General features: G+C 46.3%; 1 protein-coding gene and 1 pseudogene across 4 annotated transcripts in view; one reads left to right on the top strand and one right to left on the bottom strand.

The window, feature by feature from the left end:
- AP2A2 (adaptor related protein complex 2 subunit alpha 2) overlaps positions 1 to 15,536 on the bottom strand; it is an 81,686-nt gene that overhangs the window by 3,294 nt on the left and 62,856 nt on the right. For all 4 annotated transcript variants that reach the window (XM_074230760.1, XM_074230761.1, XM_074230758.1 and 1 more), the window contains exons 12-17: positions 15,284 to 15,381; positions 14,896 to 15,127; positions 14,598 to 14,771; positions 2,516 to 2,679; positions 749 to 831; positions 565 to 654 (exon numbers count right to left, since the gene is read on the bottom strand). In XM_074230760.1, the coding sequence (XP_074086861.1) occupies positions 565 to 654; positions 749 to 831; positions 2,516 to 2,679; positions 14,598 to 14,771; positions 14,896 to 15,127; positions 15,284 to 15,381 (841 nt within the window). The remainder of the gene's footprint in view (positions 1 to 564; positions 655 to 748; positions 832 to 2,515; positions 2,680 to 14,597; positions 14,772 to 14,895; positions 15,128 to 15,283; positions 15,382 to 15,536) is intronic.
- Positions 6,616 to 7,283, top strand: LOC141518597 (CD9 antigen pseudogene; annotated as a pseudogene).

The raw sequence follows: 15,536 nt of genomic DNA, 5'->3' as shown, positions 1-15,536 counted from the left end.
AAGCTCAAGAAACACTCTCTGTAACCTGCTGCTACCATATGTACTCATTGCCCTGCTTTTTGTGGTGAAGCATTTCAGGGGGGTGTTGGTGGGGCTCCTCAGCCACCCCAGCTCCAAGCAGGACCAAACCCACAGGGCAAACCCTCACTAATGAGCTGAAGAAGAATCAAAGGAAGAGACCAGAGCAACTCAAGAAAATGGGCCAAGGGCAGGCCACAGAGAGGGATGTGTGGAAGAGGAAGAGGACAAAAGCTCAGCTACTCCCTGGTACACCATCACAGAAGAGCTGGGCCAAAATGTTGCCCAAAGGACCGCAGAGTGACCTGGGGCACCAGAAATAAGCCCGATGACCTCTGTCTCAGCAAGGGCCGGGACAGACAGAGAACACAAAAGAAAAGACTGCAGCTGAACAGGAGGGCACAGACCCAGAGAAGGATGGAAGGGCTGGGCCCAGTGGTCCTTCCAGGCTCAGGCCCTGTTCAGATGCCCAGGACCGAGCTCGACCCTGGGCACCACAAAGTTCCCAGGAGGGAGCCCTCCAGTCTGTGGCAGAGGCAAGGATATTGGACTGAAGGTCATCAGAACAGATTAGTGTCGGGGTAAAGGTTAAGAACTGCGTGGAAGTCTTGTTACCATAAAATATAAACATGCGACCTAGGAGAGAAGAGAAGAAACATGTTTTTACTCCTCCAGCAGCAGGCAGGGGTGCCAAGCCCGAGTCCTTGACAGGCTCTAGAGGGAGACTTACCCAAGTTCTGACGGAATTCCGACTTCAGCCCGATCTGCAGCAGCTGATTCTCAAACAGCACACCATTGTTCTTACAGACAAACCTGGGGAGGAAGGGACCCCCACTGAGGAAGAAGGCTAGAGGGCAGCTGCCCCAGGAAGCCCAAAGCCACCCAGAGCCACCTTCAGGACCAGCAGGGCCTGGATCACAGACCTCCCCAGTTGCTCCCCTAACGAAGAGCCTTTGAGGCCAGGTACAACCAAGGCAGGGACGCCCTGTGCTGTGGAAGTTGGGCCCAAACCAAACTGGCCTGCAGAGCCCTTGTCTAGCACTGTCCAAGCACTCAGACAGCAAGCTGGAGGGAACAAGGTCAAGGCCAAAATCTGGGGAAAGAAGCTCACTAGAGAAGGTGTCTGGGGCCACTGGATATGTCTGAAATCTCCAGGAACAAACTGGCCTCTCAGAGGCAGGGTCCTGGGGAAGAGGAAGAGGAAGAAGAATAGGAAGAGGCAGAGGAAAAGGAGGAAGATGAGAAAGAGTTGGAGGAGGAAAAGAGGAAGAGGAGGAGGAATAGGAAGAGGCAGAGGAAAAGGAGGGAAAAGAGAAAGAGGAGGAGGAGGAGGAGAGATAGAGGAGCAGCCACCGTCACCGCAAGAGGACCCCGCGGTGTCCCTCAAGGCCGGCCCCCCCAGCACCAGGCCAAGGCACAGAGGCAGCCCAGCCCTGAGAGAGAGGAGGCTTGCTTACTTGTGCGTCAGCTCATCGGCACCACGAGCCGTCTCAGCTGGTTCCTCAGAAACTAGCTCAGATGAAGCCAGGTCGGGGCTAGGTCAAGCAGCATGAAAAGGAGACAGAGAAGGAGGCAGCACAGAGACGTGAGCGACAAGGTTAGTACAGACAGAGGTGAGCAGGGGCAGCTGGCTGGGGAATGGCCTGAGGGACCAATCCTTCAGAGCCTAGCAGAGGGTAGAGCCCCAGGCAGGAGACGGGGTCGAGGCCTCATCAGGGGCTGCCAGGGATGCCAAAACCTAGGTGCAGATGGTGATTTCATTGAAGTCTTGGGACTAAAGAGTGCAGCCCCCTCTCCCTGGCCGGCCTGCAGGTCCCTCTAATGATCCACACAGAGAAAGGTCTCACCACTATGTCTGCAGCCCCCCTGCCCAGGTCAAACAAGGATAGAGGGAATGGACTCTTTCCATGGGCTGAGAGCCCCTCCCAGATGCCCCTGAGACAGGGACAAAACCTAAAGACCTGGGCAAAATCTTTCCCTGGAGAGGTCTCCTGGAACTTGGAATGGTTCATTAAAGATGGGACTTTCCTATGAGCTCTGAAAAGCAGTGGGAGCATGGTACCAGAGAAAAGGAGAAAGACACAGGGGAGGGAGAGAAAAGGCCAAACTGCGAAGGAAGGACCCAGATGAGTTCAAAAGCAGGGGCAAAAGGGTGTCTGCCACAAGCCAAGTAGGCAAAGGAAGGAAAAAGCACTGCGGGGGTAGGGAGAGGAGCAGTGGAAAAGTCCAGCTGGGGCTGGACCTGGGAGCAGGGGTGCTGTAGAGAGGGAAGGTCATGGCCACAGACACACTCCAAGCACAGCTGCTTCACTACAGACCCTAGGGCCCAGGCTGGCACAAATAGGTAGCAAGCTTGTCGGAGGCAATTGCCTTCTGAAAGAACAACGGCTCCGGCAAGTTCCCAGGGGAGTGAGGCAAGAGTAAGGGGGCACACACTTGGAGAGAGGTGCCCTCAGAGTCAACCCGGCAGACGGCCAGCTCTGAATGTTTCAAATACCTTGCAAAGTTCTCTTGGGAGCCAGGAGCGAGTTGGGTTACCACTGAGGCTGGCTCCGAAAAGACATCTACCAGCAAACTGCCACTGGAGGCTGGTGTGGGAGCTGCATTGGGTAAGGGGCCAGTGCCCAGACCCAGGAGGTCTGCTGAAGGAGAAGGAGTGGACTGCAAGAGAAACAACAGGATCAGTGAAAGGAAGCCTCCGCCCACCCCACCCACCCCCACTTCCTTGGGTGGGCTCTCGCAAAGTAGCCAGCTGCTCCACTAATGGCAAACCCTCCAAGAAAAGCCTTCCCACTGTTATGAACCCACATCTGGCTCAGGCAAGCATCTCATCTACAGCTTGAAGCCTGCAAGAACAGAGGCACATCACTTGATGCCCTGGCTCTGGCTGCCAGACCAGACAGTTTGTTCTCTCCTCCCCGGAAGCAGGAACTGGGGACAGGGTCTTGCACAGAAAAGTCCCTTAATGGGAATTCAGGGAAGCCTGGAGGGATTTGCATGAACTGATGCTGAGCGAGAGGAGCAGAACCAGAGCAACATTGTATCAACCTTAATGGCCTTGCAACATTGTGGCATCAGTGCAACAACCGGGGACAATTTGGGGGATCTGCCACAGAGAATCCCTTCTGTATCCAGGGAAAGAGTTGTGGAGATGGAACAAAGACCAAAGACTTGAATTTTTTTAAAAAAAAAAAGGTATCTTATTATGTGATTTTGCTATCTCTTATATTTTATTTTTTCCTTAAGGATATGCTTTTTCTCTCAGTACATTCAATTTAGATCAATGTAAAGACTAACAGACCTGCCTTCAGTGGGGGCTGGGGAAAGGAAGCAAGATTAGGGGAAAAATGTAAAACTCAAAATAAATAAATTTTTAAAAGAAAGAAAAGTCTCCCCTAGGGATTTGCTCTTAGAAAATAAATGACCTTTGCTAAATAAATAAAATGAAAAACCCCTTTAAAAAATAACTCCATGTTAACAGGATAATTCTGAGATACTCCTACAACAGTGGGTGTTGTTATTTACATTGAGTTTTTATGTAATTTTGGCATTCTTTGCTTTTGAAAATCCAAGTTCCTCCCTCTTCCCTGCTCCACCCACTGTGAAGACAAGCAAAGTGATATAAACATATGAAATCATAACAGATTTACACATTAGGCATATTGTAACAAAAAGGGGGCGGGGAATGAGAGAAAAGCTCTGCTCTTCAGTTCCCCAACGCTCACCAGCAGTGGGCATCACCTTCTCTTCCTGAATCCTGTGTGACCGCTGGCTTCACTGTCTCGCCCAGAGTGGTCAAGGCCTTCACAGCTGATGCTCCACCCTCTCCCTGTTCTGCTCACTTCACTTTGCATCCGTTCACAGGTCTGAAACCATTTTTCTGAAACCATTCCCTTCACCAGTTCACTTGTTTACTCATTCCCCAACTGAAGGGCATTCCCTCGATTTCCAATTCTTTGCCACCACAAAAAAGAGCTGCTATCAATATTTTTGTGTATATATAGGTCCTTTTCCTGTGATCTCATTGGGATGTAGACTTGATAGATTAAAAGGAATGCAAAGTTTGATATGATAGCACCAGAATGGTTGGACCAGTTCATAACTCCAACAGTATATTAATGTTCCTATTTTTCCTCATCCTCTCCAGAATGTCATTTCTGATAGATATGCTGTTTTAATTTGCATTTCTCTAATAGTGTTATAGAGCATTTTTTAAACGACTAGACATAGCTTTGATTTTTTTTTCCTTCTAAAAACTCTATATTCATTGGTTATTTATCAATTGGGAAAAAGTTTTCATTTTTATAAATTCGACTCAGTTCTATACTTGGTCTATATTTGAGAAATGAATTCTTTGTCAGAGAAATCTACTATAAAATTTTTTATATGACTTCACTGTCTATGATAGCTTTCAACAAGATTTAGTCAAGATTAGTTTCCTTCCTTATCTTTTGTAGTCGGAACTGCTTTTGCTTTTGTTTGTCTTGTGATAATGATTGCTGCCCCCTGATCTTTGTTACTTCAAATAAAGTATAATAGATTCTGCCCAGCCCTTTATTTTAACTCTGTGTGTCTCTGTTTCAAATGTAAACTACATGCTGTTGGATTCTGCTGGATTCTCAATTCTGCTCCCTGTTTCTATTTATTGTGAATTCACCCCATTCACATTTACAGTTATGAATCCTAGCTGTGATCTTGCTTCCATACCTATTTTCTTCTGCTTATCCTTCACTCTCTTATATCCTGTCCCTTGTCAAAAGTCTATTTTGCTTCTAACTACTGCCTCACTCACTCCTTTATTTTCCTTGCCTTTTTTCTCTTCTCCCCCCTCCCTCCTATTTCCTTTTTGGATAAATGTACTCTTGCCTAAAAGACAATTTTTCAGAGAACACAGGACAAGTGTTCACATGCTGGTCAGAAAAAGCAATACAGAACACTGCTCGGAGAGGGAGCTGTGCTGTTAGTGAAGCAGAGCTGAAGCAGCTCAGAGGAAACGTGAGAAGCATGAGTTTGGAGAGGCCACCCCAGGTGTTCACATGAACTAGTGGAGCTCAGCCTGTGGCATGGCATTCCAAATTCATACTGGTCAGATCAGCCACGGCCAGACACGCTGCAAGCCTCTAACATGGCAATGTTGTTTGGTCCTCTTAAGATAACAGAGGGCAACCACCTGCACCACCACCATCTATAACTGTGTGTGCAAATATCATTTTCCCTCTTTGAACCAATTCCAATGTGTGGTCCAAGCATACACTAGCCACCACAACTGTGAGAGCCCTTTCTTCAGGTCTCCTCCACTCTACCTCTCCTCTTCCTCTTCTCCCAGTGCATCCCTCTATTATACCCAATGCCAACACCATCAACTCACGTTCCTGCTCCTCCATCCACGTTAGCTCCTTCTAACCTATGCCCTGGTGGCATTCATCTTTCCAGGTGGGAGTAGAAACAGTTATGAGTGCTTGTGATTTCTCTTCCAGGTTTCCTTTTCATGCTTCTCTTGAGCCTTGTGTTTGAATATCAGATTTTCTATTTGACTCTGGATCTTCTCATCAGAAATGCTTGAAAGTCCACTATTCTATTGACTATTCATTTTCCCCTGAAGGACTGATTATGCTCAGTTTTACTGAGTAGCTGATTCTTTGTTGTGATCTTATTACTATATCCCACAGCCTCCACTCTTTTAATGGGGAAGCTTCTAAAGCCTGTGTGAATCCAACTGTGGGCTACATGATATATGAATTGTTTCTTTCTGGTTGCTTACAATAATTTGGCAAAAACATTCTCATGAGTTTTTATTTTGGGATCTCTTTCAGGAGGTAGGTGGTAGATTCTTTCAATATTGATTTTACCCTCTGGATATGAAATATCAGGACAATTTTCCTGTATAATTTCTTGAAATATGATGTGTAGGTTTTTTTATTCATGGCTTTCAGGTAGTCCAAAAATTCTTAAATTATCTCTCCTTGAACTTTAAAAGCCATGTTGTATATAAGTTAGCTGGGGTTCATTTGATAGAACTGCCTTTTGAAGCCCTACAGCCTGTCAAGTTTGTGACTAAGTTAAAATATATGTAATGCTTGAGGTGACCCTATCCCTTTATATATCCATAAGACTTTTACATAAACATATTGATGTTTTAGGTTCCTATTTGAGAATATAGAGCTAATAGTGTCAGATTTATTCAGTATGTAACAAAAATTCTAAGACTGGGAACAAAAGAACTGAAGCAATCAAAAATGAGAGTTTCAGAATGCCTTCCATTTGTTAATGAATTAAGGAAGACCTAGAACTAATAGATTTGCAGCATAAGTTCAGAATGAAAGTCTTACCAGTTGCTACTTGAGTAGGGGAGAGGAACACTACGGATGCTAAAACTGAGATAATTAAATTTCACCAAATCACTTAGGAATACCATTCTCTTCAACTAATTACATTGTATGTTGCAAAACATACAGTGTTATTTGAGATGCACTGATTTATTTGACTTAAAAGTTTTTACCCTTCAAAATAATTTCTCAAATTGGGTCCAGTCCGGTCCCTGTGTGTATCCAGCTGTCCTCCCTGAGAACCCAAACCCAGCCCAGCCTAGTCTCCACCATGCCAGTCAAAGGAGGCACAAGTGCATTAAATATCTGCTGTTTGGATTTAACTTCTTTTGGCTCACAGGAATTACAGTCTTTGCCATTGGTCTATGGCTCAGATTTGACTCCCAGACAATTGAACAGGAAGAGAACAATTCCTGTTTCTACACAGGTGTTTATATCTTGATTGGGGCTGGTGCCCTCATGATGCTGGTGGGTTTCCTGGGTTTCTGTGGGGCCATATAGGAGTCACAATGCATGTCGGGTTTGTTCTTTGCCTTCCTCTTGGTGATTTTTGCCATTGAAATAGCTGCTGCCATCTTAGGTTACTCCCACAAAGAAAATATGATTCGTGAGATCCAGGACTTTTACAAGAAAACATACAAAAAGATAAAGAGCAAGAAGGCCCCACCAAGGAAACCCTCAAAGTCATCCATCATGCATTAAATTGCTGTGGTATGGCTGGCCCTTTTGATCAGCTCATCATGGACACCTGTTCCAACAAGAACTTTATCGAAGGGATAACTAACAAGTCTTGCCCAGCAGCTATTGAGGAAAGTCTTCAACAATAAATTCCACGTCATTGGAGCTGTTGGCATAGGGATTGTTCCTGTGATGATCTTTGGCATGGTTTTCAGTATGATTCCATGCTGTGCTATCTGGAGGAATCAAGAAATGGTCTAGCGTCTTTGCTTTCATCCCCTGAGCAGGAAAGTCTGCCCTCTAGAATTGTTCTGTTTGTTTTATTTTGCTGTGTTTGCCACTAACTTTAGTATTCATTCTGCATTTTTAAATGGCAAAGTTGTTCTATATTTGTTATCTTTTTAATGCCTTATTTGATATCAATGTTTGTAGTTGAGGGTTTTTTAGTTTTTGCTTTTCTCCTGCAATGAAAGATATCATATTTGCTAGACTCTAGTTAAAGATATTGTACAGAATAAAGGACCATATGGGCCTTTAAATAGATTAAAATAAAAGTCTTATCTCAGATTTAATCAGGAGATAACTTATGTTGAAGAATTTCATACATAATAAAGATTATGACAACAAAAAAAATTTCTCTCTCTTCAACCTATTTTCCAAACCAGTTGTTTTTACAATAAGGTATTTCAAGAAGAAGCTAGGTGGCACAGTGGATAGAGCACCAGGCCTGGAGGCAGGAGATCTGAGTTCAAATCCAGCCTTAGAGAATAATTACCTAGCTGTGTGACCTGGGCAAATCACTTAATAACCCTGTTGCCTTGCAAAAATTAAATTATATTTTTTAAAAATAAGATTTTTCACATTTTCTTCTATTTTTTCATCTTCTGGGTTTTTTTGGGGGTTTTTTTTTTTGCTTCTAAATGTCTCATGGAGTCATTAGTTTCCACTTGGTCAGTTCTAAATTTTAGGATTTTGCAAGACAAATGGGGTTAAGTGGCTTGCCCAAGGCCACACAGTTAGGTAATTATTAAGTGTCTGAGGCCAGATTTGAACTCAGGTACTCCTGACTCCAGGGCTAGTGCTCTATCCACTGAGCCACCTAGCCACCCTCAGTTCTAAATTTTAAAGAATTATTTTCCTCAGTGAGATTTTGTACCTCCTTTCCCATCTGGCCAATTCTGTTTTTTGTCTAATTTCTAAAATTTTATATTATTACAATAATCTTGTTGTGAGAGTAATCATAAACCCCCTTCCCTCCCAAAAGGATGAGAAACCTCAAGAATAGTAAGAGAGAAAAATAATATATACTTCAGTCTGTGTTCAGATTCCAATGGCTCTGTCTTTTCCACAGTTGCTATCACTAACTGTATTTCCCTCCACTCTATTCCTCCCCACTCTCATTTATTTTATTCTCTCTCCTTTCATTTGTCCCTGTTGATAAGTGTGTTATATCTGAGTACCCTCTCCCATAATCTTCCCTCTCTTCTATCACATATTCTCCCCTTACCTCCCCCATTCCTCTTATCCCATCCCTTTCTTTTCCTTTTTCCTCTAGAAAAAGATAGATTTCTATATCCTATTAAGTGTGTGTGTGTGTGTGTGTGTGTGTGTGTGTGTGTGTGTGTGTGTGTGTGTTATTTCCTGAGTCATTTCTGATGAGAATGAAGGCTCACTCATTCCCCGGCACCTTCCCCCATTCCACTCCATTGTAAAAACTTCCTCTTGACTCCTATATGAAATATCTTAGCTCCTTCCTCTCCTTTCTCTTCCTCCCAGTACTTTCCTTTATCACCCATTGACTCCATCTTTTTACTATATTATACTATTATATTTCGCTCCTTCCTGTGCCTTGTCTATGTATGCTCCTTCTAAATGATTTTATGAATGAGAAAGTTCATATGAATTATCAATATCTTCTTCTTATGAAGGAATAGACAGTTCAACATCATTAAGTTCCTCATAGTTAGTCCTTCTCATCCACCCCCTCTATGGTTCTCCTGAGTCCTGTACTTGGACATCAAACTTTCTCTTCAACTCTGGTTGTTTCAATAGGAAAGTTTGAAAGTGTAGTTTCAGGGGTGGCTAGGTGGCATAGTGGATAAAGCACCAGCTTTGGAGTCAGGAGTACCTGGGTTCAAATCCAGTCTCAGACACTTATTACCTAGCTGTGTGGCCTTGAGCAGGCCACTTAGCCCCATTTGCCTTGCAAAAACCTTAAAAAAAAAAACAGAACAAAACAGAAAGTGTAGTTTCATTGAAAGTCCATCTTTTCTCCTGAAAGAAGTTGCTCAGTTTTGCTGGGTAGTTGATTCTTGGTTGTAAACCGAGATCTTTTGCCTTCCAGAATATCATATGCCAAGCCCTACAAGCCCTCAATGTAGATGCTGCCAAATCCAGTGTAATCTTGACTATAGAGCCATAGTAGTTGAATTGTTTTGTTTCCTGGCAGCTTTTAGAATTTTCTCTTTGACTTGGGAGTTCTGGAGTTTAGCTATAATATTCCTGGAAGTTTTTCATTTGTGATCTCTTTCAGGAGGTGACCAGTGAATTCCCTCAATTTCTATTTTTACCCTCTGCTTATAGGATCTCAGGGCAATTTTGCTACATTATTTCTTGAAAAATCAAGTCTAGGCTCTTTTCCTGGTCATAACATTCAGAAAGCTAACAGTTTTTAAATTCTCTCCTGATGAGATATTTTACATTTTCTTCTAATTTGGGGGGGGGAGGTGGTATACCTTTGTTTCTTCCTGGGTTCTCGCAAAGTCATCCGGTTCCTTTAGCTCCATTCTGCATTTGAAGGATTTATTTTCTTCAGAGAGCTTTATTATCTTTTTTCCCAGCTGGCCAATTCTGCTTTTTTAAGGCATTCTTCTCCTCATTCGCCTTTTGTGTTGCTTTTTCCTTTTGGCTTAAACTGGTTTTTAACACATTATTTTCTTCACTTTTTTTTTTGTATTTCTTTCACCAAGTTGCTGACTTGGTTTTCATGATTTATCTACATCGCTCATTTCTCCTTCTAATTTTCCCCCTACCTCCCTTAATTGCTTTTCAAAGCCTTTTTTGAGCTCACCCATAGCCTAAGCCCATTTTCTATTTCTCTTGGAGGTTTTGGATACAGAAGCTTCAATTTTGTCATCATCTGAATCTTCCATGAGACCAAAGTAATTTTCTATGGTCCGAGTCTTCTTTTTCTGTTTGCTCATTTCCTCAGCCTATGACTGATTTACTGCACTTCCAAGTCTTTGGGTAGGGTTTGGGACAACCCATAGGGCCCTTAATTCCTTCAAGGTCTTATGAGAAGCTTCCAGCCCTCCCCCACTGCCCTGGAGCTGTGAGGATGGTCCCTGTTTGGCTATGGTAGTGTGGAAGCCTAAACTGCAACCTAGATCTGAGTGTGGGCAAACAGCTGAGTCCTGCCCCAGGGAGAGTAAAGAGACTTCTGCAGTCTCCCCTGATCCCCTTACTATTTATGGGCTGAGAGCTCTGGACATGCTGGATAATGGCTCTGCCAACTCCCATTGCAAGTTCTCACTGCAGTGCTACTCTGAAGTCAGAGGTCCGCTCTGCACTCACTTGGGTGTAGCAGAGGTCTCTCACCACCCCTTCTGGCTGTTCCAAATGATTAAATCGCCCTTCTGACCCAGGCATCCAGCCTGGTTGTGCTGTGCTGTGGCTGCGCTGCGGACTTTTTCCAACCCCTGGTCCCAGTGGAACAGACTTGTCCCAGAGGTCTTCTAAGTTGTCTTGGACTGAGAAATTATATCACTCAGTCTTTATGTGGGTTCTGCCCCTCTAAATTTTGGCTAGAGTCATAATTTGATGGCTTTTGGAGTTTTGGGGAGAACGAGCTGCCATCTTGGCTCTGCCCCCACAATTCTATTTTTTTTCTGTGAATTTTAGTCTTTTTTAAAACCCATTTATCCTGGTTTTTAAGGTGTTATTTTTCCAATTTTTCCTCCTACTGATTCTTATCTCTTTGTTTAACTCTTCCAGGAATTCTTATTGAGCTTAGGTTCAATTAGTATTTCTTTCTGAAGTTTCTTTTTTGTAATCTTCTGAATTTATGTCTTTGGTCTTCCCAGTCACCATAGCAGCATTTTATAGCAAATTCTTCTTGTTATTGTTAGCTCATTTTTCCAATCTATGTCTTTCTTTAAATTTTTATTTAAGGCAATGGAGTTAAGTGACTTATCCAAGGTCACAGAGCTAGGCAAATTATTAAGTTACTGAGGCTGGATTTGAATTCTGGTCCTTCTGACTTCATGGCTGGTACTCTATCCACTGCTCCACCTAGCTGCCCCACAACTCAATTCTTGAATTTGAACTTTATGTTAAAGCTGGGCTATCTATGCTCACCTGGGAGTGAGTAGCCCCCCCCCCCCCCAGCTTCAGGGTTTTTTCCCAAAACTAATTCTGGGGTTGCTTCCAAGGTGGTAGGATCTGAGGGGAGGTTGTGGTCACTACTCTCTGGTCTTTCAGGAAGGACCCTGGCTCTCTTACTGACACAACTGCAACCCTCTTTGACCAAGGCCCTTACTCCCTTGTGCCCAACCCCCAGAACTCCTCTCTGCCCTGAAACATAAACCCAGAATTGTCTAAAAGCAAGAATTGCCAATCAGGGCCAGCAAAGGATCTGGAAGCTCCTGAAGGTCTCTGCTGTTCTCTTAGGCCTGACTTTTTATTGGCTCTACTCTTCCAAAACATGATTTGAGGTGTCATTTTAAGTTGTTGGAAGAGGAATGTTGGGAAACTTCGACCAAGTGGCTGCCCTATTCTGTCCTCTTGGCTCTGCCCTCAGACATCTGTATAAGAACACCAGGACAAGTGGGGGGCCAGATCACATCCTCCCTGCTTGAGCCCCCGCAGACCCAGAGACCCCAAAGGGAGGGATGGTGCTTGGGCTTCGCAATCTCACACTTGTCTGCCAGGGGTCACTGAAGAGGCTTTTTTCACATCTAGGATCAGGGTGCAAGGAGTGAGACCAACTCCTTCCCCTGTCTTCAAATCAACCTAGATGACCTGTGAGAGTGACAATCAACTTCTCGGAGCTCAGCTTCTCAGCTCCCACATTCATCTTTCCCATTAAGAGGGAGCCACTCAAAGAAGTTAACAAGAGGAGGCAGCCAGGAGGAAAAAGATTCACTCAAATAGCTTCAGAAAGAACCATGAAAAAGGAAATTTTAAAGAAAAAAGCTCAGAGAATTGACTGTACCAAATCCTGGTGTTCTAGGTTCAATGACACCTGTGGGCACCTCTTAGAGAACCTGGCATCAAAGAAGTGCTGTCTTCCCTGTGCTCACCTAATGCCACCTGGGTCTCCATGCCCATGGGCAACGACTGTGGCTCTTCTCCAAACACACCATATCATGTCATATCACTGCCCTGGGAGGTGGCACAAGGGAGCCTGGAAGCAGGAGATGGCAATAGGAGGGCACTCACAGTTTCAGAATCTTGAAAGCCTCAAACCACTAGCTTTGTGCCCAAGACAGAATATTGGGCAACCCAATTCTAAAACACCCAAGTTTGCATTTCCTTTTTGGGCACATTTTCCTTTTTCTCCCCTAAAAGCCAAAAGCATGAGGGTTGTCAGCCCTCCCTGCCCACTGCGACTAAGTGATGGGTCATTTATTGAGCCCTTCTGCACCATGCTAAGGGAGGGTGCACACTTTGACCAAGCTTGAGCCAAAGACCAGGTGGCCAGAGTTCTTCTAGCCATCATTCTAGTAGCAAGGCTTGAACCATCTTCTCAAAGTGGGCATTTGGGAACAAACACTCCTGGAACTTCCATCAAGCTAACTGGCATGTATTTATTTTCTCAAACAGCTACACTCCCCCATCACAGCCTTCTCCTCTAAGACTTCTCTAGAGGCCTACTGACCCCAGCAAGAGGGACATGGGTGCTAGTTGGAGACCAGGCCCAGGCAAGACCACAGGCTGCCAGCCCACACTTGGAGCAGAAGCCAGCAACATACTCCCTGCCTCCAAGCTTCATTACCTGAAAAGCACAGGCCCCAGCACAGGGCTCACACTCCCCTTCCTGGAACCCCGCACAGCTTCATAGAAGTGTGAGAGGCCTCGTCTCCCCACTCCCCAGGAAGCAAGCTCCCAATGGCCACACCAGTCCTTCCTATGTCTCCAGCTGATCCAGCTGACCAAACATCCAAAACGACCCAGCCATCTCCTTGGGGAAGGCTGGAGCTCTTGGGACAGGACCTCCGTTTGGTAAAGGGCACCTGAAAGCTCCACCCAGAGTCAGGGGGGCAACCCTCGCCATGCATCACAACACACACACACACACACACACACACACACACAAATCGTTAGTTCCGCCCCAGCCCCCAGAGCCAAAACTCAAGGAAACCTCCAGAAGGAATTCTCCAGGGGGCAGCAGAGGTGCTCCTGGCTGTGGGCAGGGGACACCCACATGAGGAGGAGGAGGAGGAAGAGAGACCAGGTGAGCAGAGGGGCGAGGTCTGGACACAGGAGCCAGCTTGGGCCACACGTCCTGAGACGACACCTTCAGAGGGTGCACAGACACAGAGAGGAGTCACAGTGAGCCAGGCTGCCAGGGGCAGGATCCCAGAGGAACCATCCAGTCCATCAGATTCAAATCCGATCCCAGACCCACCACCCCCTCCCAGGCTGCCATTTAGGCAGATGGGCCCCCATGTGTCTGGAGGGCACCCATGAAGTGATAACTCCCTGGGGCCCAGGGCCCGGATCCCTGACGACGGCATCAGTGATGCAGACCCAGAGCACAGGCAGAGTTCTGGTCAACTCGGGGCTCACTGGCTTCAGAGAGAGCAGCAGTCACCCTTTCTCACCCCTTCTGAGAACACATCTGCCCCGGCCCCCCCACACACTTTCTCAATATCCAGTTTCTCTTGATGCTTGGAGACCATCTCTACAGACCCATTTTCTCCAGAGGCTGGAATCTGGGGCTCTGCTAGGTGGGTGTGAGACAGAAGGATGCCAGGATCACCTGAGCCCCAAAAATCTTCAGAAGAGTCAAATGAGCGCTCACCTCCTGTCGTGAATAGGGGCCCAGGCCTGGGTGCAAATGTAGCCTCTGATCCTCTCTACATTACCAAGTGACCAAAGTCACCCCATCTCTAAGATAAGGATGACACCCGCGGCACTGCCCTATGGAAAATTGTCTCCCTGTCTGATGAAAGCGAGTGGCATAGAACCAGGAAGGCACCAGCAGGCTGCCTCTGGGTTCTGTCAAGAGTCTGCTTCCCTCTTTTATTCTTTGTTATATAGGACAGCTCATTAAAATGTAGTTGAAATCAAAAAAGAAAACCAGACAACTAGACAATTTGTACAATCCCTTGGAGTTCACCTAGCAAGGCCACTGACCACAAAAGAAGTTCTTAGAAAAGTCACAGGTCTGAACCTAAAGTCTGCAACTGCCCTCAAAAGATCATTAAGATGCCGTAAGTGATCATGCTGGGGGTGGTTGAACCCCTCGCCCCAAGCCACCCAATTCAAACCCAGGCCTGCCTGCCACCATGGGGGCATCTCTACCAGAGTCACGGAACCATCAGGCTCAGGGGGGTGCCCCTGCACACATACCACAGTGCTGGTATTGACCGGCGCAGGCTCGGTCCCTCCATTCATGTCCACACTCCTCTCCTTCTTGGTTTCTTCCAGGTCTGTGACCGTGCTGGGACCCTTCTTCTTCTTCAGCTTGGCGAGGATGGATGACTCCCGCTCCGGAAATGGGGGCATCTCCTCCAGCACCGTGGCCTTTCCGAGAAACAAGAGACCCTTCAGTCCCCTGCAGGCCCCTGGCTGACCCCAGCCCAGCCCTTCCCATCCCATCCCAACCCCCCCTCCCCGCCAAGAGGTGGGCCACTCTGCTGAACCTCACCAGGATGTCTGTGCTGGCGATGGTGCTCAGCCGCAGATACTCCACGGCCCTTTGCTGCAGCTCCACATCGGCATTCTTGAGCTGGCTGTCACTGCGCAGGACATCCTGGATCGTTGTCTTGATCTCAGGAAAGAGATTCACAAACTTGATGTAGGTGGACAGGAGCAGGGCCCGCGTCGGGACACTGCACAGGTGGAACTTGGAGTGCAGCAGGTTGAACTGGATGAGAGGGCTTGGCAGGAGGAAGGGAAAACCACAGAAGAGAGTGAAGGTCTGTGCCAAGTCCCCAGGACTTCCCAGACAGAGGAGGAGGCTGCCCTCCTGTGACACAACACCAGAGGGAAGCCTAGGCCTGGGTCGGGCAGAGCCTATGGGGAGGGGCCCTTACCTGGACCTCGGGTCACCGGCAATCAAGTTTCCAAACTCCCCCAAGATGTAGCCACCAACTTTGACCAAATTCTCATGGCAAGCCGGGGCCTGAAGAGCCTAGGGAAACGTGCCCAAAGCCAAGTCAACCAGAGGACATGATGCGAAGCAGAAAGAGAACAAGATGCAGTCCACAACACCCAAGTGCACCCAGCCTCCCCTCCTCCCCACTGACCCAAGTCCTGGGAAGCAGAGTCCTGGAGAAAGAGAAAGAC

Source organism: Macrotis lagotis, chromosome 3 (genome assembly GCF_037893015.1).
Source record: "Macrotis lagotis isolate mMagLag1 chromosome 3, bilby.v1.9.chrom.fasta, whole genome shotgun sequence".
Lineage (NCBI taxonomy): Eukaryota > Metazoa > Chordata > Mammalia > Peramelemorphia > Peramelidae > Macrotis > Macrotis lagotis.
Note: the sequence above shows the minus strand (reverse complement) of the source record. Positions and strands in the feature narration are given on the sequence as shown.